The 27,722-nt window shown below is 44.2% G+C and overlaps 1 protein-coding gene and 1 pseudogene across 1 annotated transcript in view; both read right to left on the minus strand.

Annotated features, from left to right (window-relative positions):
* Pla2g7 (phospholipase A2 group VII) overlaps window positions 1-27,722 on the minus strand; it is a 44,634-nt gene that overhangs the window by 8,163 nt on the left and 8,749 nt on the right. The window contains exons 2-9 of the mRNA XM_052192541.1: window positions 17,351-17,490; window positions 11,782-11,903; window positions 11,258-11,402; window positions 9,100-9,193; window positions 7,196-7,264; window positions 5,731-5,854; window positions 3,571-3,684; window positions 1,956-2,047 (exon numbers count right to left, since the gene is read on the minus strand). Coding sequence (XP_052048501.1) covers window positions 1,956-2,047; window positions 3,571-3,684; window positions 5,731-5,854; window positions 7,196-7,264; window positions 9,100-9,193; window positions 11,258-11,402; window positions 11,782-11,903; window positions 17,351-17,456 — 866 coding nt within the window. The 5' untranslated portion in view covers window positions 17,457-17,490. The remainder of the gene's footprint in view (window positions 1-1,955; window positions 2,048-3,570; window positions 3,685-5,730; window positions 5,855-7,195; window positions 7,265-9,099; window positions 9,194-11,257; window positions 11,403-11,781; window positions 11,904-17,350; window positions 17,491-27,722) is intronic.
* On the minus strand, window positions 20,012-20,170 carry LOC127693185 (uncharacterized; annotated as a pseudogene).

A 27,722-nucleotide genomic window follows, 5' to 3' on the forward strand; every position in this document is an offset into this window, starting at 1 on the left:
TTATAAATAGCAAGTTTTCCCTATTTGTTCTGTTTCAAGACTTGGGTGGCCAAAACATAATCCACACATCAAATGAGGTACAAGAAGAAAGGAGGAGTGGCCCCTTGTTCTGGAAAGACTCAGTGAAGCAGTATTCGGCAAAACCAGAACGGGGAAGTGGGAAGGGGTGGGAGGGAGGACAGGGGAAGAGAAGGGGGCTTATGAGACTTTCGGGGAGTGGGGGGCTAGAAAAGGGGAAATCATTTGAAATGTAAATAAAAAATTATATCGAATAAAAAAAAAAGAAAAAAAAAGACTTGGGTGGGGAGGTGGAGGGTGGGGAGTGTGTGCAGATTCCCAGAGAGGCCAGCAGAGGGCGCCGGATCTCTTGGAGCTGGAGTTATAGGTGATTGAGAGATGCCTGCCATGGTTTTGGAAACTGAGGAACAGTAAGTGCTCTTAACTGCTGATTAATCTCTTCAACCTGTTTCCAGCGTCTTGAGTGCCTCACAGTGTGTGTTATACCTACTTCAGAGTAACACGATACCCCAGACACGTAGGATTATATTTACAGAGCAAAACACAGGACGCATACCATGTGAAAACGTAATTTGGGGGTATGGAGCAATGGCTCAGTGGTTGAGCCTTTACTGTTCTTCTAGAAGACCATACTAGGTGGCTTAATACTACCTGTAACCCTGTCTCTGGGGGACTCTGACACCTTAATCCTTGGGCACCTGCATTCACGTGTACACACACACACACACACACACACACACACACACACAGAGAGAGAGAGAGAGAGACAGAGACAGAGACAGAGACAGAGACACATTCACATGATTAAAAATTTAAAAATAAAAAAATGAAATTTTCTTCTTTCTACTAAGTCTGGTCCTGTACTACCTAGACTCTGCATAAATCGGGACAATGGGGGATGGGCAAGGATGGGTGGGAAAACTGCTTTTAGAACTAGCCTATAAAGTAGCAGGATTCCGTCTATATGGCGTGCTCACACACACTGCGTTTGGAATGACCCTCTCTCCATCCCATCTGCACATCCCCACTGAAGCCCTCCGTCTCACGGCTCTGTCAGGCTCCCCACTCCTCTCCCTCACAGCCTCTGCTTCCTGATCATCAGACCCTCTCCAGTTTCCTGGCAGCTGCACAATTCACCCCAGTAGTGCAAGATCCACATTTGAGAGAAGCAGTAATATATATAAAATAAACAACTCAAAACAACTAAATAACAAGAAAATAGTCAAACAACAACAACAACAAGGTAAGAACAGGCCAATATGTACCACACCAAGAGTTCTCGAAAGGAGGAAAACAAATGGCCACTTCATACTTTTAAAGGCATTCATCGTCTTTAGCCATTATGGAAATGTAGATTAGAATTATGTTCAGAGGCCATCGCATCCCAGTGAAAATCAACAGGGGCCAGCAAGGGCTGGGGAGGGGGGCCTCAATGTGGAGGCTTCTCAAAAAGCTGAACATATTGCTACTGCGTGACTCAGCTATGCTAGTCCAGGTCATACACCCAAAGGACTCCCTATCCTACTGCAGAGATGCCTGAGCATCTGTGTATATTGCTGCTCTGTTACCCTGGCAAGGGAAAGGTTTGAGTATCAGGAAATTTATAAACTTGATGCAACAAAGTACGATAGTGAGGACTGAGCTGGAGAGATAGCTCGAAGGTTTAGAACGATTGTTTCTCTGGGCAAGGCTATCGGTTGAATTCCCAGCATCAGCTCTCTGTAACTATAATGCCCCCTTCTGACCTCTCTCAGCACAAAGCAGGTGCACGGTGCACATGCATGTAATCAGGCAAAGCATCCATACATGTATAATGAAACCAATAAATATAAAAAACAAAGATTTATAAACCCCAAAAGGTCCCTTAATTACTAGGACCGGTTAGGACATGTTGCACGTGCCTTCTCTCCCTGCTTTGCTTCGTCTTATTCTCTTACCTGAATCTCTGGTCTTCACTAAGGGCTTGAATGACTGTCGCCCCTCCAAAAGAATGCCCAATCACAGCTATTTTATTCTCATCAATAGCATCCTGAGTGAAAAAGCAGGGCAGTGAGTTACCATCTCACCTGGCATTAGAAGAGGACATTAAGTAATTCTGTCTATCGTACAACCACTATTCACTTCACAGGGCTGGATAAATATCTTGATGACTTATAACATAGAATGCACACGCACACACTCACACTCAGAGATAAACTTCTTGGTCTTTATCACCTACACCTACACTCAGATACGGAGCCTCCTTGCTGAGTTCTGTCTCGCCTTATTCCACAATTATCAGCTTATTCATCCTAAGTATATTTCTTGAATGTCTGCCACATCAGACACTGTAGTCTCATTTTTAGTGAGCTCACAATTTATCATGGAAGAAAATGATAGCAATTTTTGATCCTATGCAATGCACGTAGCATAATACCCTGAGCCCAAGGAGCACTATGGTAGTATGATAGCCAACCCAGGCTCTGCAAAAGCCTGGGGGCTTCTCAGAGGAGGTGATGTCTGAGTTGAGTGTTGAAGATTAGACAGGAGTTAGTGAAAAGGAAGTACCTGTGTCAGGCCAAGGGAGGGTATACAGAAAGATGAAGACAGAAGAAGATGTCTTGTTGAGCATTACCTCTCAGTTGTATCTGGAGAAGAAGCCATCATCTTATCCTCAAATCAAACTACTTCTAGTTCCCTCTGCACTGTGCTTTGTAACACCCAACTCACACCTGTACACACTTACAAACACACTTACACTCTCCCCCAAATGTCATTCAAAGCATTTGGCCAACCCTTTCAAGATCAAGCTTAAAATGATGTCATCATTATTCAATATATTATACCTCCTTTGGATGTATGAAGTTTAACCATATGGAACGGCAGTTTCCAGCTCAAACTGGTCATTGTTATTTACAATTGTGTTACATACAATTCAACCTGGTGCTGGTCTCAGTGCTGCCTGCTTTGTGTGATTGTGAGCATGTGTGTGTGTGTGTGTGTGTGTGTGTGTGTGTGTGTGTGTGCCCATTCTAGTTCAGTTTTATTCCTCTTGCTGTGATAAAATATCCTGGGGGAAAAAGTCAAAGTAGGCTTTGACCTCCCACCTAAGGAGTAGTGCTGCCCACAGTGGTCTGGGTCTTCACCCATCAATTAACTTAAGACAATCCCCCGGGGCTGGTGAGATGGCTCAGCAGATTAAGAGCACTGACTGCTCTTCCAAAGGTCCTGAGTTCAAATCCCAGCAACCACATTGTGGCTCACAACCATCCTAACAAGATCTGATGCCCTCTTCGGGAGTGTCTGAAGACAGCTACAGTGTACTTACATATAATAATAAATAAATCTAAAAAAAAAAAAGTATATCTTTCAAGTTTAAAAAAAAAAAAAAGACAATCCCCTGCAAACCATGCCACAGACCAACCCAATGTAGACCATTGAGTCTCTCTTCCTAGGTGATTCTAGATTGTGTCAAGTTCACAATCAAAGCCATCATACAGTCTCTTATCATGTGCCTTGAAATACATCAGAAAAAAAGCTGAAATACAGAAACACAGTCTGTTGAAAACTCACCTTCAGCTGTTTCACGTCAAAAGCTGAACCTAGTACATTCTCTTTTGGTTTTCCATGTTCAAGGTCAAGAATTGCACTGAGAGCCTGGGAACATTCTTTTGCTCTTTGCCTAACCTAATACAATAATCAGAAGGAAAATGATAACGCGAGATATTGTAACACCTTTGTAATGTTTGTGTATAGTTGCCTGTGGGAGAAATGGTTAGTTACACACTGCTAATACCTCATCAAAAAGCGAAGGGAATACAAGCTAGTGCTGTGACTGGGGTTCTCGCTCGGGTACCAGCTGCAGCTAAGCTCAGCTCGCCTCTGGCTGACCCATTGTGTGAATTCTTTGGGCTTATATTTATTGTATGGTGATGGGGGGGAGAATATGAACAAAATCAATCCATCCCAGAGAGGATGCCAACAGAGCAAGTATTTTATTAGGGTCGTGTGTGTGTGTGTGTGTGTGTGTGTGTGTGTGTGTGTGTGTGTGTGTGGTTTGACTCAAAAGCTATATCCCTTAAGCTGTAGAATAGTCATCTGAGCAATAGATGCTTCGTCCCTATGTAAACTCAAGGTCAGGACCTTGTGAATCTTGTAACTTTCTGAGCTTCCCTGGATCTACATTCCCTCTGAAAGGAAGATTTTCTAGTGGCACAACAGCCTACTTCAGTGAAATGTGTGTGTGGGTCTAACTACCATGCCACATCTAACATGCCCAAGATAAAGAAGTAACAAGTATACTTTATCTCAAGTAATCATTCCCATGACTACAAGAGAGAGATACTATTATTTAATGTTGTGTAACACATCAAACCACAAGATTTGCTTGGCCAGGATCTTCTACTACCAAGTGATGGAGCCAACATCCACGGACAAGTGGATTTTAAGGCTTATATACTTCTTTTTGAGAGGGAGGGGGCACAATCCCATTAAGTAGTTCTGGATTTCCTAGAACTCACTATATAAACCAAGATAGTCTCACACTCAGAATCCTGCCTGTTTCTGCTTCCTGAGTTCTGGGATCAAAGGTGTATAAAGGACCTGTACATTAAAGACCACTATATGTTATCTCTCTGAAATTCCTTTAATAAAGCCTCTATGGTTGAAAATCTATTTATCCTGTACATAGCCCAATTGTCATCAGAGAGACTTCCTCTGGTAGCTGACAGGAGCAGATGCAGAGACCCACAGCCAAACATTAGGAGGAGAGAAAGTTCAAATTGGAGATTTCAATCAGGTTCTTCCCTTTGGAACTCAGGAGACCATGAAGAAGATATGTATATAAGTATATATGTGTATATGTATATATGTGTATATGTGCATATGTGTATATGTCTATATGTATGTATATATGTATGTATGTGTGTATATGCATGTGTATATGTATATATATCAAGCAAACACTATATGTATATATATGTATATTTATCATCAAGTTAACAATCATCACATATATATGTGTATACACATATGCAACCATAACATACATACACACACACATACATATATACATATATATACATATATGTACAACCATAACATACAAACACACATATGTATGCATATTACAGTTGTTAATGTGATGGTTTTTTGGGAGTGGGCATGTCTCTGACTCCTTTGCCTGCTCTAGAGACCCTTTTCCTCCCACTGTGTTGCCTTGTCGATTTTACTATGCTAAGGTAAATAAATGACTTGAGGGTTTGTGCCTAGTAGTCTCATTGTAACTTGTTTTATGGTGTTTATTTGATGTCCCTGGGAGGCCTGTTCTTTTCTGAAGGGAATGGAGGAGGAGTGGCCCTCCAGAGAGGGCAGGTGGCAAGAGGGACTGTGGGGAGTGGAGAGAGGGAAAACTGTGGTTGGGACGTGATATATGAATGAAAACTCAACTAAAGAAGAAAAAAGGAAAGCACCTTCATCTATTTTCTATTGGCTTTGAGATTCAGAAACCTAGACACTTTAACAGAAGAGAATTCTGAATACCACTGTCATTTCCAAGAGTAATTTTGCTTGTTTTTTCTGTGAAACAGACCTCTCAATAAAGGAATTTTCGGTAGTCAGAGAGTCTTCTGACAGATCTTTATGGGTAAGCGGAAGAGCTAACAGCATAAACGAAGGCCGCCATGTTCTTTGTGCTCGAAGGCCACCCGTGCACCTTCTCTCGCTGAAATATACCTGCTCTTTCCGAACTCTTTCCGACTCCTCTTGTTTTATCTTTTCCAGGTAAAACCAAGACCTGTTTTCCTCTTTTGCGGCAGCCTGGTCTTCAAAATAGTAAGTTGCCGATGCGGATCTGTCTCTACAACACACACAGATTTAATTACATCCCATTCCACGTCAGACCGTCTTCCTCAACTCCATCCTTCACTCTATTTTCCTTTCATCTGTTGACTTCCCTTTCCTCTTCCACTTTGCTTCACCCCCACAAATAAAAGAGGGCCCCAAGAAGGGTACATAGAAAACATCTAACTGTCCACAGTCAAGAGACATGCAAAAAAAAAAAAAAATCCCTCTGTTTAACCCAGTCCTAGAAGGCATTGTTGGGGCTCGTGTTCAGAAGCCCTTCTCATGCGCTGGGGACCCAGCTCAGTGGTAAAGTGCTGGCCTGTTATGTACAGTGTCGTTTCCAATTCCATGTGCCACGAAAATAACATAAAACAGAACGGAACAAAACAAAACAACTCTCTAAAATCAAATTCCTGCAATGCCCCATAAGAGCTGTCTGACTTTGGGCAAATTGTCATTGTATCTTCATTTCTATCTTGTGTGAAATGAATAAAATAACTATCCCATAGGATTGGTACATACTCTAAAATGCAGGGCACTTGGACTGTGCCACCAGAGGAATTGGCATGGAATGGGCCAAGGTTGAGAATGTCCAAACCCTGGAAATCTCAAAGCTTGATATTAGAATCCCATCCTGAAACTGGTGGGGATTAACCCCCTCCCAGTTTCTGTGCCTGCCTCAGGGGACCTAATCAGGAGACCCCTACCAGGTGGTCACAGATTCAGTCACATAGCAGAGCACCCAGAAGGTCTCTCCATGCTAATGAGGCATCTCAGTACCTTAGCCTTCAGCCAATGACCTTCTTCCATCCTAGATATTCTCATCCCCCAAACTATATAACTCTTGGTTCACCCCTGAATAAAGGGCATGTGTTCAAATCCACCCCCAGTAAAGAAATAAGAACAAGCTAAGATCCTCAGAGAAGGCCTTCTCTCTCCCCAACCCCTCACCCTGCCTTCACCCTCCATGGCCTGAACCTGGTAAACAGTGGGGCCCCAGAGGGAAGAGGTGGACCTCGGACCCCACCTATTCCAGTCTTCCCAGTCTCTCCAACTGGTGTGCCAGCAGTGCTTAGGCACTCCGAGAGGAGAGACAAACTGGAACCCCACTAAAGGACTGAGATAGTGTGTCTGAAAACCTGCAGTTTACCCCCTGACAGCCCTTCATCTATCTCAGAACATGAACTGCTTTAAAGATCTTGACAATGTAGTTCATGGTCTTTTTGTTCCCATCATGTAAAATCCCACCCATGGTTTTTTGTGAGCTTACAGGACAATTGCAAGTTTAGCTAAGGCTGTTAATGTGGTTTTCCTTTTGTTCGTTGGTTTATATTTGACATACACAGGAACATACCTATGTTCCACAGTGGCCACTATAAACCCATTAGATGCCAAGCCAATGCCAATAGCAGAATAGATCGTCCTGGAAATCAAAAAGCAGGAAACATAATTACCAACCACGATTATAAACCTACGTCCTGTAAGACAATGGGGAACATGGAGCCCATTACACCCAGCACACTGGAAAGCTCTCATCTTCAGAAAGCTTACCCCTTAGAAGGCATCTGGCACCGGGGAAAAGGAGGCTCCTGTCATCTAGTGAGCAGAGAGTATACTGCTAAACATCCTACCGCACACAGGGGAGGGCCTCTAAAGCAAGCAATTACTCTATCTAAACTGTCAAAAATCCTAGGTTAATAAAATAGTGAATAAAGAAAACTGAGCCAATGCTATAGTGATTGCAAATAGTGATTTTTGAGAGTTGATGCAGATCCATCTCTGCATGCACACACACACACACACACATTTAACTACTCTCTTCCATTCCTCACCCGACCATCTTCAACTCCATTCTTGACTCAACTTCCCTTTTGTCTATTGAGTTCCCTTTCCTCTTCCATCCACTTTTATTTTTTTAATAAAAGAGGACCTTAAGGAAGTGCCAGAAAAGGATCTGATTGTTCATTATCTAGTGACATGGAAAAATCCCTTTCATTATCACAATCCCAGAAGGCAATGTGGGGACCATATCAAAAAGCTTTTTTCATGAGCTGGGAACCCAACTCAGTGTCAAAGTGATTCAAACTGAAGTTTGGGTTTTGCTTTTTTTTTTTTTTTATCTTTGTCACTTCTTAGCTATATGATTTTTAGATAGTCATTCACTTTTGTTGTCACCTATAAAGTAGAGCTAAGAACAAAGGCTTACACTTAGGACAGAGGAGACAAGGGTTTCTTTTCTTAAGATTTAAACTTTTTATTTCTGTGTATATGTGTATGTGCATGTATGTAGGTACCTGCTGAGGCCAGTAGAGGGCACTGTAGCCCATGGAGCTGGAGTCACAGGTAGTTGAGAGCTACCTAACATGGGTGCTAGAATATGAGCTTAGGTTCTCTGTCAGAGTGGCGAGTGTTTCTATAATCACTGAGTCATCTCCACAGCTCCAGATATAAAGTTTTGACAAGGTAATGCATGTAGGGAGGCAGACTATAAGAAGGTAGGCCAAACTCCACCACTTCTAGCTTCTTGTCCTGCGCCAAGCCCTTGTGTCTTCTCAGCTGTGGCTCTTTATCTGTGAAAGGTGGTCCTCACTGACTGACGGTGAGTGAGTGTATGCATCTTAGTGCCTTGAACCTATTTACATCAGTGTGACTACTTAACATGTGCTTCCTGTTATGGAAATGATCAAACTGAGCAGAAGCTAAACGACTGTGTGCCAAAGATTATGTCCACACTCATTCCACATCGCCATTCCCTAACTCTTCCACCCACCATGTATTCCATGGTCAATGTAGGAATACAAAAGGGTTGTCTAGGAACCTACTATTGAAGGCACAGGAAGGGAGATGGTCTACTGTGGAGCCTCAAAGGCCTGTCTGCCTCAGCTTTGTGAGAAACACAACATCTCAACCCAATTTGTACAGTCATGGACAATGTTGAAGCTGACTGGGTGGGGCTGTGCTCCACAAAAGTTTGTATATAGATGGCTGGCTAGATCTGGTTCTTGAATCCCCGTTTGCCAACCAACAGTGCAGCAGAAATCCAATAATTTTTCCAGACTATGGTTACAGCGTTAAAGACAGTGATTTTCAGTGTAGACACTCCCCAACTTCCCAGCAGTCCCACGGTCAGTTCTAGGGAACCCTAAGTGTGCAATATGGGTCAACACTACATTTGGGAAACTGATATTTTGTTTTTAAAGAAATGGATCTAGTCAGGGACTGCTTGGGACAAACACTGTCTAGTCTCCCAAGTATTACCTGAAGGCTCCGAGACCATGAGAAAAGACAACTAGTGGGTATTTTTCTCCTGTCCTCAAAGGAGAATTCCAGCTCGCAGGAGTTGTCAGAGAACCTAGGCAATAGTGGAAGGAAAGTTCAGTGCTTCCTGTGGCTTGAATGCTGCTAGTTAATTTAATTTACATCTCTTGTCCACAGACCCCCAAACCGTAGAGTTTTAACTATGATTTTACAAATTAGTACACTCACTTTTAAAAGCTAGATACTAGATGCTCACCAACCAGGGACTTCCATTTGCCTTTTACCCATCAGTTCATCAGTTACCAGTCCTCACTGCTACCGAACTTACCGGGGAGAGATTTTCCTACTTAGAGGTATATTCTGGGAGGGCACTAACTATTACTATTTTGAGTATTATGAAATAACATTGAACATTTCATTCTAAAACTAACCATCCAGTAAGCTTAGATCATGGTACTGAGAACAAGAGACTTGTCTCATGATGTATCGTGGCCCAGCAAAAGGACCAGGACTCAACACACCAGAGGGAGCTTTTCATGAGACTTGCCACTGGGTAGTTATGAGCCTTGGGCATGGTCCTCAGACTCTTCCAGTTTCAGATTGATTCCTCCTCTATAAAAGGGAGGCAGGGATTATGACCTTGGATAGTTTCAATGAAACTCGTATCTAACTGGGCTTCATGTAGAAAGCACTTACCCAGTCGTGCAGGACACAGCTCAAAGCTGGAAAACATCGCCTCCCTTTGTCCATGACTAAGTCATTTTCACCACTGTTAACATCATGTATATGCCGTTTTCTCATCCCAAACAAAACCATGGTCATGAAGACTGACCATGATGGATGCTATGGAAGTGACTTATAAATTGCTCTATACCACACAGTACCATTTTCTACCTTAGGATATGTTCCCATTTTAAAGCAATTTTCTGTGAAAACCCTAAGATAAGCTTAAAAAGAATTCCTGAAGCTGACAATGTTGAAGGATAAATTTGAAGGTGTAATTAGCATAGGCTCAAATTCACGCCTGATCTGGCTGATGTTAGGAACGGAAAGTCTCCCTTGGTAATACATAGTAAGTGATGACCACTGAAGACTGGAGAAGAGAGGTGGATCCTTTGGGAGGGAGCATGGGCACGAGGTAAGGCCTCTTCTTGCAATGAGGGAAAGATAGCTTCCGGGCTTGGCATCTATTTTCTATTTTCCTCTGACACAAAATGTATAGGGCAATCAATGGTCCCACCAGGTAATTTGCCACTCTGACCACTGTAGAGGAATTCTCCCCTAATTAATTGGATAATAAAGATGACAAAAAGCCAATCACTGGGGGAGGAGGAAGAGGCAGGCCTTCTGGGTCTGAGAGAGGAAGAGGGAATGTAAGAGGAGGGCACTTCCTTTTGTACAGAGGGGAGCACTTAGTGGCTTCCACCACAGGACAGAAGAAGGAAACAGAGGGTTGGTCAGGCATACGGTGTTAAGGCAAGTCTGACATCCCCATCCCATCCCGTTAAAATTTGAATGTGCATTAATCCCAGCACTTGGGAGGCAGAGGCAGGCGCTTCTGAGTTCCAGGCCAGCCTGGTCTACAGAGTGAGTTCCAGGACAGCCAGGGCTACACAGAGAAACCCTGTCTCGAAAAAAAACCAAAAAAAAAAAAAAAAAATTGATAAAGTACCTTTGCTTCTCTCAGTGTTGCCTAATTCCTTAAGGAATCCTGTCTTTCTGGCTAGGGAGATAACTCAACTTGGAAAGTGTTTGCCTTGCATGTGGTGGCATAAAAATATCAGGCAGACACCTGTGAGCCCAGTGCTGAGGAGTCTGAGCAAAGAGGCTCCCTGGGGCTTGCTGGTGAGCCCCAAGCTACTGACAGAGCCTCCACAGGAAGTGGGTGGACTATGTTTCTGAGAAATAACACCTCGGGTTGTCCCCTGGATTCCACACAAATGTACACTAGTGTGCCTAAGAAAACACCTATACACAGTTTAAAAAAGGAAAAAAGAAAAAACAGAAAGAATGAAAAGAAATCCCACCCTTACCATCTTAGAAAATCTACCTCAGTCTTACTACTTTCAACTCTCTTTTCTATGCATATGCATATAGACATGTGCAAATACGGAGAGATAGGCATATAACTTCACACCAGGACCAATAGAAATCTTACCGTATAAGAGTTGCAAAATATTGCCTACAATACTGGGTGTTCCAAGAAATATACTAAGACCCAAAAAATATTCTTTGTTTGGGATCCAAATGGTGTCGAGGCCACCTTGATCCTGAGCTGGGTAGTACAAACGCAAGAAGATGCTCTGTTGGGGAAAGAAATGAACAGAGGCTCAGCCAGATGCAGTCCAGTAAGCACAGTGCTTTTGATATTGTATTACCAAGGCCCAGATCCCTGTCTTTCCCTAAAAGGTCTAGGGAAGCATTCAGGCTGCTGGGTGACTGGATATAACCACAAAAGAGAAGATAGGATAATTATGCTGACTAGAAGAAAAATCTGAGAAAAAATAAAAATCACTGGTAAATTAATCAGGAGACAATAGACAGCTTAGGAATGGCATAAAAGCTGTTGCAACACGGATGGCCAATTAGTCATCCTCAGGGACCAAGGTCACGCTATCGCCCCCTGCAAGAAAGCGAGGCCAAGCCCCTAGGGTTAAAGGAGAAGGAGAAGTAGGGGCTTACCTCATTCCCATAACCGAACATCAGGTCTGTACAACCGACGGGGTAAGATCCATTTCCTTTGGGGATTTTACTATGGCCAGGGTTGGCTGCAGACATCACCGATTGGAGCTTGTGGAACATGACTGAAAAATAGGTTGATGTAGCTTCGTGCAACCGCATGGCAGTAACCCGTCAGCTAAGACTAGGTGCTGGGACTTCCAAGGCAATGAAGTTCTGCTCATAGTTTCCGACCTTGTGTATGGTGTGTGTGTGTGTGTGTGTGTGTGTGTGTGTGTGTGTGTGTGTGTGTGTGTGAACGTGTTCCCATTGTGCATGTGACTGTAGAGGTCAAAAGTCGCAAAGGTCTAGCCTATGTTTTCTGTCTTCTTCAGTTGCTCTCCACCTCAGTTTTTGGTGGCAGGGTCTCACTGAACCTGGAGCTCATTGCTGGGTGACAAGCCAGTGAACTCCATGGATTCAATTGTTTGTGCCTCCCCAGCACGGGGACTATTGACAGACACCCAGATTACGTGGGTGCTGTCTGTCTGAACTCTCATCTGCATACTTGTGTGATAAACACATTACAGATGGAGCCATTTCCCCGGCACCCTCCCATTTCTCACACTACTCAAGGGCCTGCTTTGTATAAAGCACACGGAGTGGGGGGTGTGGCCTTTGGGGAATAAAACAATGGAGGTAGGCATATGTCTTCTGACAAGATGCTTGGGATATCACCAAAGAGACTTGTCTTCCAAATTCTGTTGCTATACAAGGTGTATGGAACATGACTTACATCTGTTTTCTGTGCTGAATATGAACTTCATCTTACATTTCAGATTAGTGTTTACACTCTGTGTGTGTGTGTGTGTGAGTGTGCACACGCATGCACATCTGTTTGTTCCTGTTTTGAGACAGGTTTTTCTCTGTGTAGCCCTGGTTGTCCTGAAACTCACTCTGTTGACCAGGCCAACATACTCACAGTTCTTATGCGTCTGGACCTGACATCTTTCCACAGGATTATCAAAGCCAAAAGTCCAAGATGACTCCAAACAACCATCTCCCAACTGGTCCAGTCCTACCCCAAGTTCAAGAATCCTTTATTTTATGAATTTCAGGCTAGAACGCTGGGAGGTTAACAAGTCTCCACACAGTCTCTATAATTTGTCCTTAATTTGGAATTTTTTTTTTTTTTTTTTTGGTTTTTTGGATTTGGTTTTTTCGAGACAGGGTTTCTCTGTGTAGCTCTGGCTATCCGGGAACTCACTCTGTAGACCAGGCTATCCTCGAACTCAGAAATCCGCCTGCCTCTGCCTCCCAGAGTGCTGGGATTACAGGCGTGCGCAACCACGGCCCGGCTGTCCTTAATTTGGAATAATCCAGATCCCAGACATAATCATTTCCTCTTCGGCATCAGGAATTCAGTATGTGTGGAATATTTCATGGTGCCAAAAATGATGACAGCTACTTCTCAAGAGCTGGCCCTCCTGGTCTCAACACAGCCTCTGACACACCAGGCTCAAAACAATTTTGTGGAAAGGAGGGGAACTAAGTTGAAACACCACCAACCTCCTTTGTCTCCATTCAAAGCCACTGTATGCATTCTATATCCTGTCCACTCCTGACTGAGGCCCACACCCTTCCATATCTCTGCAACCTGCCTCCTCTCTAGACCTCAGTCAAACCATGACTTGCTTTTAGATGTTAGGTTCAAATAACAATAAATCCAGATTCTTACTTTTCCTGATACACTGAGCCGGGTCCCCAGTGTCCACTTGACTGAACTGAGGGAGCCGATGACTCAGCAGCACAGGCTTTGCCAAGTACCCCGAACTATGTGAGGTGTGGCACCAGCACCATTATCATGGGTTTGAGTCAACAATCTTACTCGAATCCTCCACTGATGACTCACGTGTGAGGCACCAGCCTGGGACAGAGGCTTTCAATACATAAGGCCTCCTACACACTGCTGATCCTCCAGCCAGCATCATGGCTGTCACCTAGGGACTTAGAAATGCAGATGCCTGGTCCTAATTTGATGGAATCAAAAATTCAAAGTAGGCTGATTCAAGGTGAAGAAATGGTGTGTCACAGCTCAAATCTCTCAGCCTGCCACATGGTAAAAGCCGTGAAAGGTGACAGTTTGAAGAAGGAGAAGCAGAGTTGAGCCCCGGATTGGATCCAGGTGACTCTGTTTCAGATGCCGACCTATGGTGGTCTGGCCTAAGCAGTTTAACTCTTCTCTGGTGCCCACTGGTGAAGAGGGACATAAAAGCCCTTAACCGGCCTGCAGTACAGCTGTGTGGACAACGACGATGAAGTGAGGGTATCCATTGTGTGCTTAACACCAACTGTAGTATATCACTGGCAGTCAACTGCTGTGACTTCCTTCCTTCCTTCCTTCTCCAGAGCTGGTGAAGTCTTGCGACTGTGGATCCTTAGAAAGGTTTAACAGATCTACACCACAGCTTCTACATTTCTCCAGGACCATTCAAAATTCAGAGCATTTTCTCAAAGGTGTTTTGTTTGTTTGTTTCATTTGTTTGTTTGTTTTTGCCTCCTATCGGTAAACATTCCAGGCCTTCTTTAGAATTACAAAAGGTCCTTCTGCTCCCGGTTCAGACAAGCTGTGGAGTCTGGTTTGGTGTAACTGGGAGGTGACTGTTCTAGAGAGAAACAAGTAGGCAACACCTTCTGCCTTTCCTTCTGTGGTTGGCAGCCAGTGAGTGGCTGTGTTCCCACACATAGGCAGGGCCAGACCAGGAGGAGACTGCTGGCCCTCACAGCTCAGGGAGGAGCCCCAGAGAACTCTTAGCTGCTTTGGAGGCCCTAGCCTATCAGCAGAGTTCCCAGAGCACACAAATGGGTCTCCCCTCCTATGAGATCGGAATTCCACTGAAACCAAGGGAACCTCTTCTAATAACCCGTGGTTCTCCAAAACCTTCTCTACCTTAGGCACCTGTTCACCTAGAATTTAGGAGTCACAGGTACCACTGGGTACAGAAAAGGGAGAGAGAGCATCTTGCAGTCTGCACATCCCATGAATCTGCATCTCCATCTATCCATCTATGCAGAATTATCATAATAAAAAAAGACCTGTCAGACCAATGACAGCTTGGTCTGTACTGTCACTGTGGCTCAGAATTTATTTTTTCCTAATCCTCTTCAACTTTATTTGAATAGGAACTTTGGGTCCTGTAGGCTGCTGCTCTGTATATATTTTTGGTAGCCAAATGTTCCTGAGTCTTGAGATGTATACATTCTAGAAAATAAAAAGATGCATTTGTTTTAAGTCCTTTTATAGTCCTTGCTCAGCATGTGAAGTTCTCTGGCTCATACTTGTAAGCCTCTCCAGGCCCAGCAGCACATGCCTGTAATACCAGTGCTTGTGAATAGGAGACAACAGGATAAATAATTCAAGGCTAGTCTTTGCTACATAGTGAGTTAGAGGTCTGGGCTACGGAAGGCTGTCTCAGACAACCAAAGGAAGGGTATGGGGAGATGGTTTGATGGGTAAGAGTGCTTGTTGCGTGAGCATGGGGAGCTGAGTTTAAATCCTCTGCACCAGGTAAAGACTTAGACATGGCTGCACAGAGCTGAAACCCCAGTCCTGTCATGGGTAGACCGAAGGCTTTCTCAGGCTTGCTGGCTGTCAGCCTAACTTCAGGTTCAGTGAGAGACCCTGTCTCAAGGGAATACTGTAGAAAGTAGAAGAACAGGACACTGGGTGCTTTCCTCTGACTTCCACCTGTGCATACACACTCACAGACATATGTGCACTTACAACACAAGCCCACATACTCACAAATTAGATAAATTATAACCTGAATAGCTAGATTTTCTATTATTCATTTAATAAATTATAAAGAATAATTATCTATTGTTTTAAACTATTAATTATGACTTTTAAAATATTCACATATCCACTTCTGAACAGCTAGACTGAGTATAGCATTGGGTTAGCACAAGACCAAGGGAGATGAATATCATGAACCCTGTTCTCAGGTTTCCAGTGATGTTTAAAAATAAGAGGGTAAAAAACACATCTTTAAAATTTCACCCTGCACCATTAAGAGTCAATAATATAAAATTGGATGATAATTGACCGGTTGTGTGACCCATTTCCAAGCCCTGACAAGGCAGTTTAAAAAGATGAACTTCATTTCAAGTAGGTCACAGGTGCTCTGACTACAAGCTCCAGCACCATAGTCACCACTGTATCCATGCTGCCTTCCCTTCCTGGGAAGTGTTAAGGGATGAATGGACCTCTGAAATATTATCCAAATACCTATGTAAATATCAACCTAAGGCCCAGCCCTTTTCCTATTGATTCATCCATTTCCTCAAATGTAAAGTAGGGAAAAGGTTATGTCAATGACACCGAGTTATGCAAGCCCTTTTGTAGATGCTGTGGTCAAGAGTCACTCAACAAACCCAGCAGCTAGACCCGAAGTGAGTGCATCTATCCACACGTGCAGATCTGTGGATGTAGACGGTATAAGACCATTCTCAAGCCACCTGCTGTGCTCTCCACAGGACACAGACTGAGACCCATGTGTGTCACAGTTCTTTAAGATTCACCGTGCTCCAGAAGTGATGTCCTTGCAACATAGGCCCTTCTTGGTGGCAGGAGATGTACCCGCTCCACAGTGGCTACTCATCCTTGTGTTTGTCTAAGTCATCATCCTCTTGTTCCCTCCCCTTAACACAACTGAAGAAAGTGTCTGTGGCCATTCTCTTCTGGAGGTCCAGACATCATCTTGTCTCTCCTCATTCTCGGGTAGAAACAGTCATGTCCCTTGGGTCCTCAAGAGTCCAGACTGTCATCATCTCGCAAGCGTCTCTGCCTCCGCAGGACTAGGTTTGCTTGTCAAGACGCAAGACCAACCCTACCTTCACGGGGCAGCATTGAAGAACTGCCTTGTAAGCTCCAAGGCAAGTATGATCCCGTCCCTGTCAGGAGTTAAACTAGGGTTGTAAAGGAAGGGAAGAGAAGGAGGTGTTGAAGACATTTTGCCATGGTCACAAGCTGACAGGGCATGTGTTGCAATGCCCAGGCTGCAGGCATGATATTGAAGGAATAAAATCACCTTCCTGTTTTGGAGTTGTAAAGACTGAATGGTAAAGCTCTTACCTACTGCAGAACAAAGATTCCCCTGAATATATATGTTCCTGTGTGTGTGTATGCATGGGTGTTGTAAATACTTGTTAGTGTGGGCATGCACATTCAGGTGTACATGCATATGTGTAAGCATGACCATAGAAGCCAGAGGTCAATGACTCTTTGATCATCCCCCATCTTTGCTTTCGGGAGGCAGGATCTCTTCCCAAAGCAGAAGCACAATAAGTCATCTATGATGATTTTCCACTAATCTTCGGGGATCCTCCTGTTTCCGCATTCCCCATAACAAAGAAATCCTCTCACATCAGTGATGGGGATCCAAATTCAGGACCTCATGTTTGCACAGTGGATAGATACTTTATCGCCTGGCCCACCCCTCCCCAGGCCCTGCATGGACACTTGTTAGAAGGGCTTTCTCACAGATCAAACCATGCAACATCTTCAAGTCACGCAGAGCTTGACGCCTCTTACCTGATGGCCTGAAGTCAAACGCAGACGGTTCTTGCCAGTGAAATGGACGCACCCGTGGGAGACAGCAGAGGAGGCAGAAAAGCGTGGACAGTTTGAGTGGTGCCATCTTGGGAGCTGAGCAGTGGCTTCAGTTTGATGCTCTTTGAAGCAGATAATTAAAAGAAAAGGAAATGCAATGAATATACGGAAGAGAACCTAAGCATCTGCCAATCAGGGAGCCTGAGGTCCCGGTAATGTTTACTAACAATGCATTGTTTTTTTTTGGAGATAGCTTGCAGATAGGTACAGAATTGGCAGAATCCTTGATGCTGATGGATAGCAGAACAGCTAAATATAACTTTCTCTTATTTTTATAGGTGTCATTTGGCTATAAAGAAAACATTGAGTCATGAGAATTATAACAAATGAGTCTACGTCGTCATCATTGTACTCAAAGGCATGTCTTTCATAGATAGCTAACAACAGTTAGTGGGTGCTGGATAATGTTTCTATAACCGTTTCTCTTCCTGTAAGTCGTGCTACTGGGTGTTGTGTGCATGTCCTACCCTGTGAAGTTTCTGAAAAGCAGAGCACAGGTCTAAATAGTTGGCCTGTGGAGGCAGCTGGTCCTGGAGAAATCGTTCCTAAATTGACGGATGGCTGAGACAACAGGGTATCAGAACTGAGATAGTAAGAAATGGCATTGTAATTAGAGCCATGCGCGAGCCTCTTCTTAACAGAAGGTACTCATGTTTGTGCATGGATTTGAGTCTCTCCATGCAAGGGACACATCTCCCTTGGTTGAGTGCTTGGTAAGCATTCCTGAAGCTCTGGGTTCGATCCCCAGAATAAATTAGACTTGCTGGCACATTCTAGGGTGTCTAGTATGTGGGCGTTAGAAGCAGGAGTTGTTCAAGGTCATCCTCAGCTACATATCAAGTTCGGCCCCAGCCTGGAAGGCATGAGACTTTGTCTCAAAAAAAAATTATAAATAAATAGAAACAAAATATCATCCTTCCACTTTGGGAGGCATTGATGGAAATGGCCCAAGTCACCATTGCCTCTCATTTGAATTTTAGCAATAACTGTCTCTCTGTTTTTGTCCTAGCCCCAAAGTCTAAGTCCGATGTAATTACAGTTGGCAGTATTACTCCTCAGTCCCCAATCCTCACCTACTGTCATAGGCAAAGCAGCATGCATACAAGGCTGTCCCTGGTCTGTACGCAACAAAGGGCTTGAAACTTACTTCTGTCCCCCCTAATTGCATGCGTACTGTCTCCACCCTGGTCTCCCCAACCCCTGACAAACATACCAGGCACCCTGACCTCCCCACCCCACCCCACACAACTCTGAAGTCTGTGCATACTCTGTCCCACAGCAAGGCTCTTCGCCTTGACACCAGGGTGATTCTCATCTCCAGATTCTTGCCCCATGTCACCTCTACAGTGAGTTGTTCTCAATTTCTCCTTTTAAAGCAGGACTCTAAGCTGCTTCCCCACACCAGTACAGGTCCAAGACCCCCTATACACTTCTCCAATATTGGTTAGCAATTGATATACTCTGTGCATTATTAGTTTATTATCTTGCTGTAGAAGTGTGGCCCTGGAAATGTGAAAACTCTGACTCTCTCCCCCTGCTGTCTTCCAAAGACCTAAAAAAGTACCTGTTATACAGTCAGCACTAAATAAATGTCTTCTTTAAAAAAAATTATGAATCCTAGCGGTTTCTAACATACACTGAAACAAATGTCGCAATCCACATGAGTGATGTGGCTGGCGCTAAGGAGGTACTAACTAGACAGCTAACTATCTAGATAACTAACCCAGAGGGAGTGTATACAAATGTAGCATGGATAAAATATCAGATCCCAGCTATTTAATTCAAGGGCATTTATCAAGTACATACTATATATGCTCTCTATAATGGGAGCAATTGGGACTCCTGAAGAATTTGATACAATCATTGAACTAAAATAGCTTATAAATGGGACTCAAAAGCAAGACAAGCATATACAATATAGGGAAGGAAACAACTTGGAGACATTAAAAAAAAATCTTAAATGACATGGAACTAACTCAGAGAGCAAAAGGAATTCAGAAAGATTCCAGAGGACACAGGCTGCAGTATGATTGGATCTGGCTATCAAAAGCTTAAAAAAAAAGGGGATGCCAATCAGCTGGGAAACTGTCACCGTGTCAGTGGAACTTCTTATAGATGTATTTGTCTATTCAACTGGTTTCTTCTGGTCAGGAAATGGGAGGAAAATAGATCATACTGAGATTAGTGTGGGGGAAGGGTGCTCTAGGCAAAGGTTAGCTTCACATAATACCTCTATCTTCATTACACCTTCCCACCAACAACCAAAAGAAGCATTGTTAGAGATGACAGCAAATGCCAACGCTCTGTATTCCCAGGTCCTGCAGAGAGGTGGGAGTGTTCTGTTCTTCGGAGCCTTAGCTGCTCACTGTGGAGTGGAGGAGAGGAAAGACACAAAGCTGCCGAGGCTCTTGGCAGCTCTTCCTGGGTGCTCTGACCTCTAGACGCTGCCTAGTCTGCTGACTCCGCCAACCCACAGGCCCAGAGTTTAGAAACTGTTGCAAATGGACAATAGTATCATTTGTTTATTACCGAGTTTCTCCCTTCCCCCAACCCAAGGGATCTCTAATTTTATCCTCCAGGCACAAATTCTCCCAATCAAGAATGGTTGACTCACTCATATTTTCTATATACATTTCCTCAAGGGTTTCATTTACCTCCTTTGGAGGGGGGAAACTTTACAACTAGCAATAATGGCACCTTGGATAAACCTAATTGGTTACAGTAATGCCACTGTGGGAAGCTTCCTTTATTCAGTTTGTAAAAATGCCTCTGTATAGAGGCTGGGAGTTTCAGTCAGCAGGTGAAGTGCCTATACCCCACCCACCCCCATCCTGCAAGCGTGAGGTCCTGAGTTTGGAGCCTAAGCCCCTGTCTAAAAGCATGGCCATTGTGTTGTTTGTTCGTTTGTTTCTTGTTATCAACGTGACACACACCTAGACAAAGCTGGGAAGAGGGACTCTTGAGGAAAGGCCTCAGTAACACTGACCTGGAGTGCTTCTTTGATTAATGGTATTGGGGTGGGGGTTGGGTTCAGCCTATTGTGAGTGGTGGCACCCAGGAGCAGGGTGTGTAAGAAAGGCTGTAGAAGCCATGAGAAGCAAGCCAGGAAGCAGCCCCAACTCCATGGTGTCTGCTTCAGTTCTGTCTTCAGTTCCTGCCTCGGTTTCCCCTGATAGGCTATGAACTGGGGTGTGTAAGCCTGGTAAACACTTTCCTACCCAGGGTGCTTTGATCATATCAAAGAAATAAAACCCTAAGTAAGACAGTCATGAACGCTGTGACTGTTGCGCTGGGGAGATGGAGCAAAGACAGGAAGGGGATTCCTAGAGCTAGCTGACCAGTCAGCCTAGCCAATCAGTGAACCCCGACTTTGTAGAAAGCTGCTTCAAGTAAATAAAAAAAAGGTTGCCAAAGGTAGTGGTACACACCTGAGGCCTATTTCTTACTTATACACACACATGTGCACAAACACCTACACATACAAGATACACACACACACACACACACACACTTTAATCTTAGCCTAGACACTTGCAGGTATTACACGAATGCCTCCAGAAGTTTTCTCCGAAGGAAAGAATCAGTTTTTGAGACTAGGCCACAGGGGCTTGTCTTGTTCTCCTCCTACCTTAGTCTCCAGAGTTCTAGACTTGCAGAATTGTGAATGGCAACGAGAAATCTAATGTCCCATAAATCAGATCCTTCACAGTCATCCACTCTGGCTGTCCCAGTGTCCCTGGGTGCCAAGCTTCAGATAGGAGTGAGGGGGCAGCTGTCCACTCTCCACACTGTTCTTGAGGGCTCAGAGGCTTCTTTGACACCCCTGCTAGAGCTTCCGTGTGCGTGCGTGTGCGTGTGCATGTGTGTGTGTGTGTGTGTGTGTGTGTGTGTGGTGTGTGAATGGCGAAGGCACACTTCAGAAAGCGTGCCGCTGGAAGCAGAGACAAGACTGCAGAACAGGCAGGTCTGTTCTTGGCATGCTGTTCTTGTTACAGTTGAAAGGAACAAGAGAGGACTGTTCTGCTTCAAAGCACAGGATTCCCTGATAGGGACACACAGGGTGACAGTGGGGCAGCCCCCTCAAATCCTTTTGGGGCTAAATCTCAGCTGCTTTCTGAAACTGGCCTGTACTCTTGAGTCAAAGGGCTAAAATAATGAGGCTGTCTTCACACTGTTTCTATTTTTACCCCTTTTCTGGGGGGTGAAGAGGGAATAAGAAAGAATCTCATGTAGCCCAGGCTGGCCTTGAAGTTCTACTGTGTGACAAGATAACCTTGGACTCCTGTCTTCACCTTCTGAGTGGTAGGATTATAGGGGTCACAGACACCCCTAAGAAAGGGCTCAGAAGATGGCTCAATGGGTAAAGTCCTGCTGTGCAAGTGTGGGGATCTGAGTTCAGACCCCAGAACCTGCATAAAGCTGGACCTGCTAGTGTGAGTGTAACCTCAGCTCCTACAGGCCGATTAGAGGAGACAGAGAAGTCCCTGGAAGCTTGAAGACCAGCCAGCCTAGCAAAGAAAGGTGCTAGGTGAACAAGAGGTGCCTTCTCAACCCAAGTGGAAGGTGAGGAGCCACACCCAAGATTGCCCTCTGACCTCTACACACTCATGGCCGAATAAGCACTCATATAAAAGAATACACACACACACACACACACACACACACACACAAAAGCCCTACAGATCAAAAAGAGACATGATGAAGTCTGTCGCCTGCTTCTGGAAAGATAAACAAGTGCTCCGATGACTGCAGCACAGGTGCCTGAGGAGACACACGCCTGGTGGTTCGGGTTTTGTCATGTTTTCCTATTAGAGCAGAGCTCTACAGGCAACGAAGTATTTTACCTTCCATTTAGACTTCTGACACTGCAAATTTGATTGGTTATGAAAGTTAAAGTTGTAATATGAGCTATATAAATGACCCTTCTCTCCTCAGTACCCACTGTGCACAGCACTGTCTGGCTTCGAGAGTCATGTGGTCTGTTTCTTACATCACGGGGTCACTGGCACTGATGCCATCTGCCTGGGTCCTACGAATGGCAGGCTTCAAAGCCAGAGAAATAAGCCTACAACTCTGATCCGAATAAAAAATACATATATTTATGTGACATGGTCTTGTTTCTACTTAAAATATATAGTTTCTACATAAATAGGGGGAAAACAAACCAGATAAACAGAATCCCAGATTGTCTTCAATGATCTCTTCTGAAGGATAGGATAATGGCTGCTTTTCTTTTTGTTTTAACTTGTACTTCATATTCTGTGCCTACTGGCAAGTCACAGCAGCAAAGAAGAGTGTCTCTGGGAAGCACAGCAGGCAATACCAGGAACAAAACCAAGGCCAAAACAGGCAGTGGTACCAAGCTGGCACGCGAAAGAAGAGGAAAATACCCAGTGGGAAAGGAAAAGGCCTGAAAACTGTCAGGAAAATAACAAGCTGAGCACACGCAGCCTCAGAAGGCTGAGGCAGGAGAATTGCCACAAGTTCAAGCCTTCTCAGTGAGTTCCATACTAGCCTACACTGCAGAGTGATATCCTACATAAAACGACAAAGGCGACCAATGACATGCAGGCATAGCAACATATACCTGTCATTCTAACATGTGGGAGGTAGATGCAGGAAGATTGGAAATTCAAGGTTATCCTCAGCTGTCTAGGAAGTTCCCAAGAGCAGCCTGAGCTACACAAGAGGCAGTCTTAACAATGACAACATACAAACTCCAGGGCAGTGGGAGGAAAGGTAAACCTTAAGTCCTTTTGCTAAGCACGCACACGATTTTAGCTGACATTCTAAGGAAGATTTTGTTTTGGTTTTAGGTTTACCAAGACGCATGGCTTCGTCAATGAAGCATCCACCGTGTAACGTGTACTCATCACACTTCCTTCCAGCACGCTACCCAGTCAGTGTGGCTGGTGCGTTTCCTCCAAGATCCTCTTCCCAGCTTCTCTAGTCAGAGCCCCTGCCTCGCTGCCACAGTGCCCACTAGAGCATGTCCTCTGCCCGAGTCTTCTCAGCGTGTGCATCTCTTCAAGATGGAGCGCAGCAGCCATCCCACGAACTCAACACCCTCGACCTGCAATGCTCTGAGTGCTAACTCTAGGGCTGGCTTGTACAGGAACGCTAAACCCCACGGAAGGAAATAAAATGGCAAGAAACTGCTGGACTTTTGTTTCCAGCGACTTGGTAGCTAGGGCTCTTCAACTACCGGGTTATATCTGCTGGGCAATCACTGAAACGATTTCTGCCCCGCAGAATCCTGTCCGTGTCTTTAGTCCACCAGTGTGTGCATACTCACTGGCCTTAGGGGATGTGGGATGGATTGTGGAGCGGTAGCCATCTCAGCTTCTGCTCCCGGCACACCTTGCCGCAGGCTCCATCTGTGGCAGGGAGCTCAGGGCAGCCTTCCAGACTCCCTGTCTAATGATGCTCGCCCTTCTTTCCACAGGGTTTCCCATCCCTTGCAAATGAAAACATTATCCTCTAAGGATCAGGGAATATCAGAGCCATAGTCCTCTCCTGTGTCATCCCTCCCCCCTCACCATCCCTGTGCTCTGCCGGAAGTTTGGGGATCTGGAGCTGCCTGTCACTAACTGCAGCTTCTCCAGGGCCTCTGCAGCCCCTCCATGCAAGTCTCAGTCGATGCTTTCACTGTGCATCGATTTCTGCCGCTTCAGCACACTTAAAGCAAGTGGAGCCTATAGCTCTGTGGGAGAGTACTTGGCTGTGTATCTCCACGGCTCTGGCGTTCAGCCCCACTACCATAAAGAAATTTTTTTCTGGTCCACTCTCCGGCTTGAATCTAATAAGCTTCATATTGTTAAAATCTCTTGATGAGGGCGAGAGAGATGGCTCAGTGGTTAAGAGCATCAGAAGGTCCTGAATTCAAATCCCAGCAACCCCATGGTGGCTTACAACCATCTGTATTGAGATCTGACGCCCTCTTCTGGTGTGTCTGAAGACAGTTACAGTGTACTTACATATAATAGATAAATACATCTTTAAAAAAGAAAATCTCGTGATGTTCTATGTACCTCCGGGACGATGGGGGAGGGAGACAACACATTCCTCTGGCTTCTGATTCATTTGTCTGTCTTGTTTTGTCTCACAACTGTGTTCTTGTTCAAGAGACTTTATCCTAAGGAGCTGCCCAGTCCTTTTGAAAAGGTTACACATTTTAAATAAGCATGACCCCAATTTTCCCAGGTTTCAGATGAAACACTTCCTGCTTTCTGAACAAAGCACTGATACAAACATCCAGATGTCCTTGACTTCCATAGGCTGCTTCTAAGGGTCACTAAACTGTGTGGGAGACAGCGCCAGCCCCCAAGGCTTTTTGTAAAAAGGACAACACTGTAGAACCCTTCCTAGGAGACTGCAGTGCTCAAAGTCTCTTCATGCTTTGCCTGCAGATAAGAGCTGGCTAAAAATAAGTTTACACTTCAGAAGTAGAAACTTAAGTCAGGTGGTCACTTTAGACATTATCTTAGATCTAGAGAATACAAAAAGGTCTATTTTCATGGACTTTTTTGCTTAGCAGTGCTAGGAATGGGACTGGGGCCTCTTGCATGCTAGGCAGGAGCTCTTCCACTGAGCTGTAACTCCACCCACAAAGTGATCATGTAGCAGTCTTCAAAATCACGACATATAGAAGTTCTTTTCTGGGTCACCACCACTGGTCAACAGGACACAAAGATACAACCTGTTCTTTGAGAAATATGAAACTGGGCACATAGTAGCAACCAGTGCCAGTAGCCAGGAACGCAGCATCTCCTTAGACTTCGGAATAGGAAAATTTGCTTGTAAAATTTACTACATGCTTGTAAACTCATGTAGTAAATTTTTAAAAAGCAATTTCGGGGGCTGTTGATATGACTTAGTGGATAAGAAACACACATACACACAAACACAAATACATACACAAATGTAAACATATACACATACACCACACAAGCACACATACATACCACACACACATAAACACATACACATACCACACATACATACACACACCACACAGACATGTACACACACACACATATACACATATACAACATACACACATACACCTCCCTATCTTTCTCTCTTGCATTCCCTCCTCCTCTGCTTTCCTCCCTCTCTTCTCTTTTGTTAATGTTGGGGTTAACAAACAAAATGTTAATTTTCAAGCCTTAAGGTGTTCCTTTTTTCTATTGATCTTTTAATTAAATTTGTAGGATTAGCGTAACATCTCACAGATGAGGGTGGGACTTACACAAACCCAACACTTGTTGGAGAGTCTGAGGGAGGAAGATTTTTAGTTGAAAGTTTGCTTGCAGTATAAAGCATCACAAAAGCTCATCTAACCAAATAAACAAAAATCTCAGTACAGTACAATGTATGTTCAGTCCTACAAAAGCCAGCATACATGGGAACATACATGCACCCACAACCAGGGCATACTATAAACAGGATTTTATTTAACACATTTTAAAGATAGTTCTTAGAAAGTGTCTTGTCATAGGTCAATTTCAATTGAAAACTACAAATCTGTCATGTAAAAGTTAATATTGCGAAAGCAGCACAAGACCTGGCTCTCTCTTGAAAAGATAGCACTCCGTCTTGAAGGCTCCTGCTTTGTCCCTGGCTTCCTCTACCTTTCTCATAATGCCCACACTTAAATCTCTATTAAAGTGATTCCTTTATAACAGGAAGGTCTCAGCAATCAGGAGGCAGAGCCCTCTGTGAGTTGGAGGCCAGCCTAGTCTACAGAGAAAGCTATAGGATAGCCAGCGCTACATAAGGGAACCCTGATTTGAAAACCAAGCCAAACAAACAAGAAATAAATAAAAACAAACAAGCAAAACAAGCAAAAAACCACTTCCTTTATAAATAATGCTTTTATCAATTCTTGAAGAATTTTATTCCATATGTTCTGAACATATTCATTCCTCCCCCTCTCTTTCTTTCTCTCTCTCTCCTCTCCTCTCTCTCTCTCTCTCTAAGTCCATAAATCTGTTTCTTAACAAACTCCAACTTTGTTTTACAAACTGAAAAAGGTAATGAACTCATCTGTGTTTTTCCAGTTATGTATCATTTTTATGATAAAATATGTTTCTTTGATCACAAGAATTAATTTTAAAAGGATACTAATTTATATGACCAGAGAATGTTTATGTTTACTTTAAAGTAAAATATCAGTAGAGAATTAAGAGACTAATCTCTGATTTCTGACAAAACGGTGTACATGAAATAGAAGAAGAGAAGGAGGAAGAGGAGGAGGGGAGGAGGAGGAGGCAGAGAGGAAGAGGAAGAGGAAGAGGAGGAAGAGGTGGAAGATGAGGAGGCTGCTTCTATTATGGTGGAGCAGGAAGTCAGACATGAGACAAAAAGCAAGATAGGGGTACAAGCTTCCAAGGTCCACCCCTAGTGATCCACTCCTTCCAGCTGGGCTCTGCCCCTAAATGTTCCAAGTCCTTCCAAAATGGCAACATCAACTGGGGATGAAACTTCAAAGGATGAATGTATGGAGGACATTTTCCATCCAACCAGAATGTACTCTGAAACACTAAGCGGCAAAGTGTTATGGCAGCCACGGAGAACTAATGTGGAACTTGTTAAGTTGCTGGACTTGATGTATGAACAGGTGCAGACTTAGTTTGGACCAAAGCCTAATAAGATGATGTAAACATCTCAAAAATTGATCCACTACTGAGCTGAACAGTCAAGGAAGGTAAAAGTCGTCTCCTTTGGATATGATGAAATAAACAGCTTATGTGGCAGTCACCGGGCTCATTCTGTTTCCTCCAAAGACACTTAGAAATATCAAGAGATGTCTTTGATCATCCTGTTTAGGGGCTTCTACCAACATGGAATGGGTGGAGGCCCAGCTTACTGTTAAATATCTTCAGTACACAGACTGGCCCCCACTAGATAGTGATACCCCAAAACATTAGTGGTGCTGAGGTTAGGAAACCTAAAACAACTGAATTATTGTTCAATGAGGAAAAACTAGTGGCTGCAGAGGTGACTCGGCCAGTAGGGTACTTGCCTGAAAAGCACAAGGACTGGGGTTTGATCTCTGAGAATCATGTGAAAACAAAAGGGGAGGCGTTCCCTGGCATCCATTTGTAATCTCCAACCACAGAGGGAAGAGACAAGAAGATGCTCGAGGCTCCACAGCCACCCAGCTGAGCCTACATCAATGAGTGACAGGCTAATGGGAGACCTGTCTCAAAACTCAAGACATATGGCTCCTACAGAAGGGCACCTGAGGTTGCCATCTGCTCTCTACAGATGGGCCAAGGTCCCTCACGTT

The sequence above is a fragment of the Apodemus sylvaticus genome, chromosome 9 (genome assembly GCF_947179515.1).
Source record: "Apodemus sylvaticus chromosome 9, mApoSyl1.1, whole genome shotgun sequence".
Taxonomy (NCBI): Eukaryota; Metazoa; Chordata; class Mammalia; order Rodentia; family Muridae; genus Apodemus; species Apodemus sylvaticus.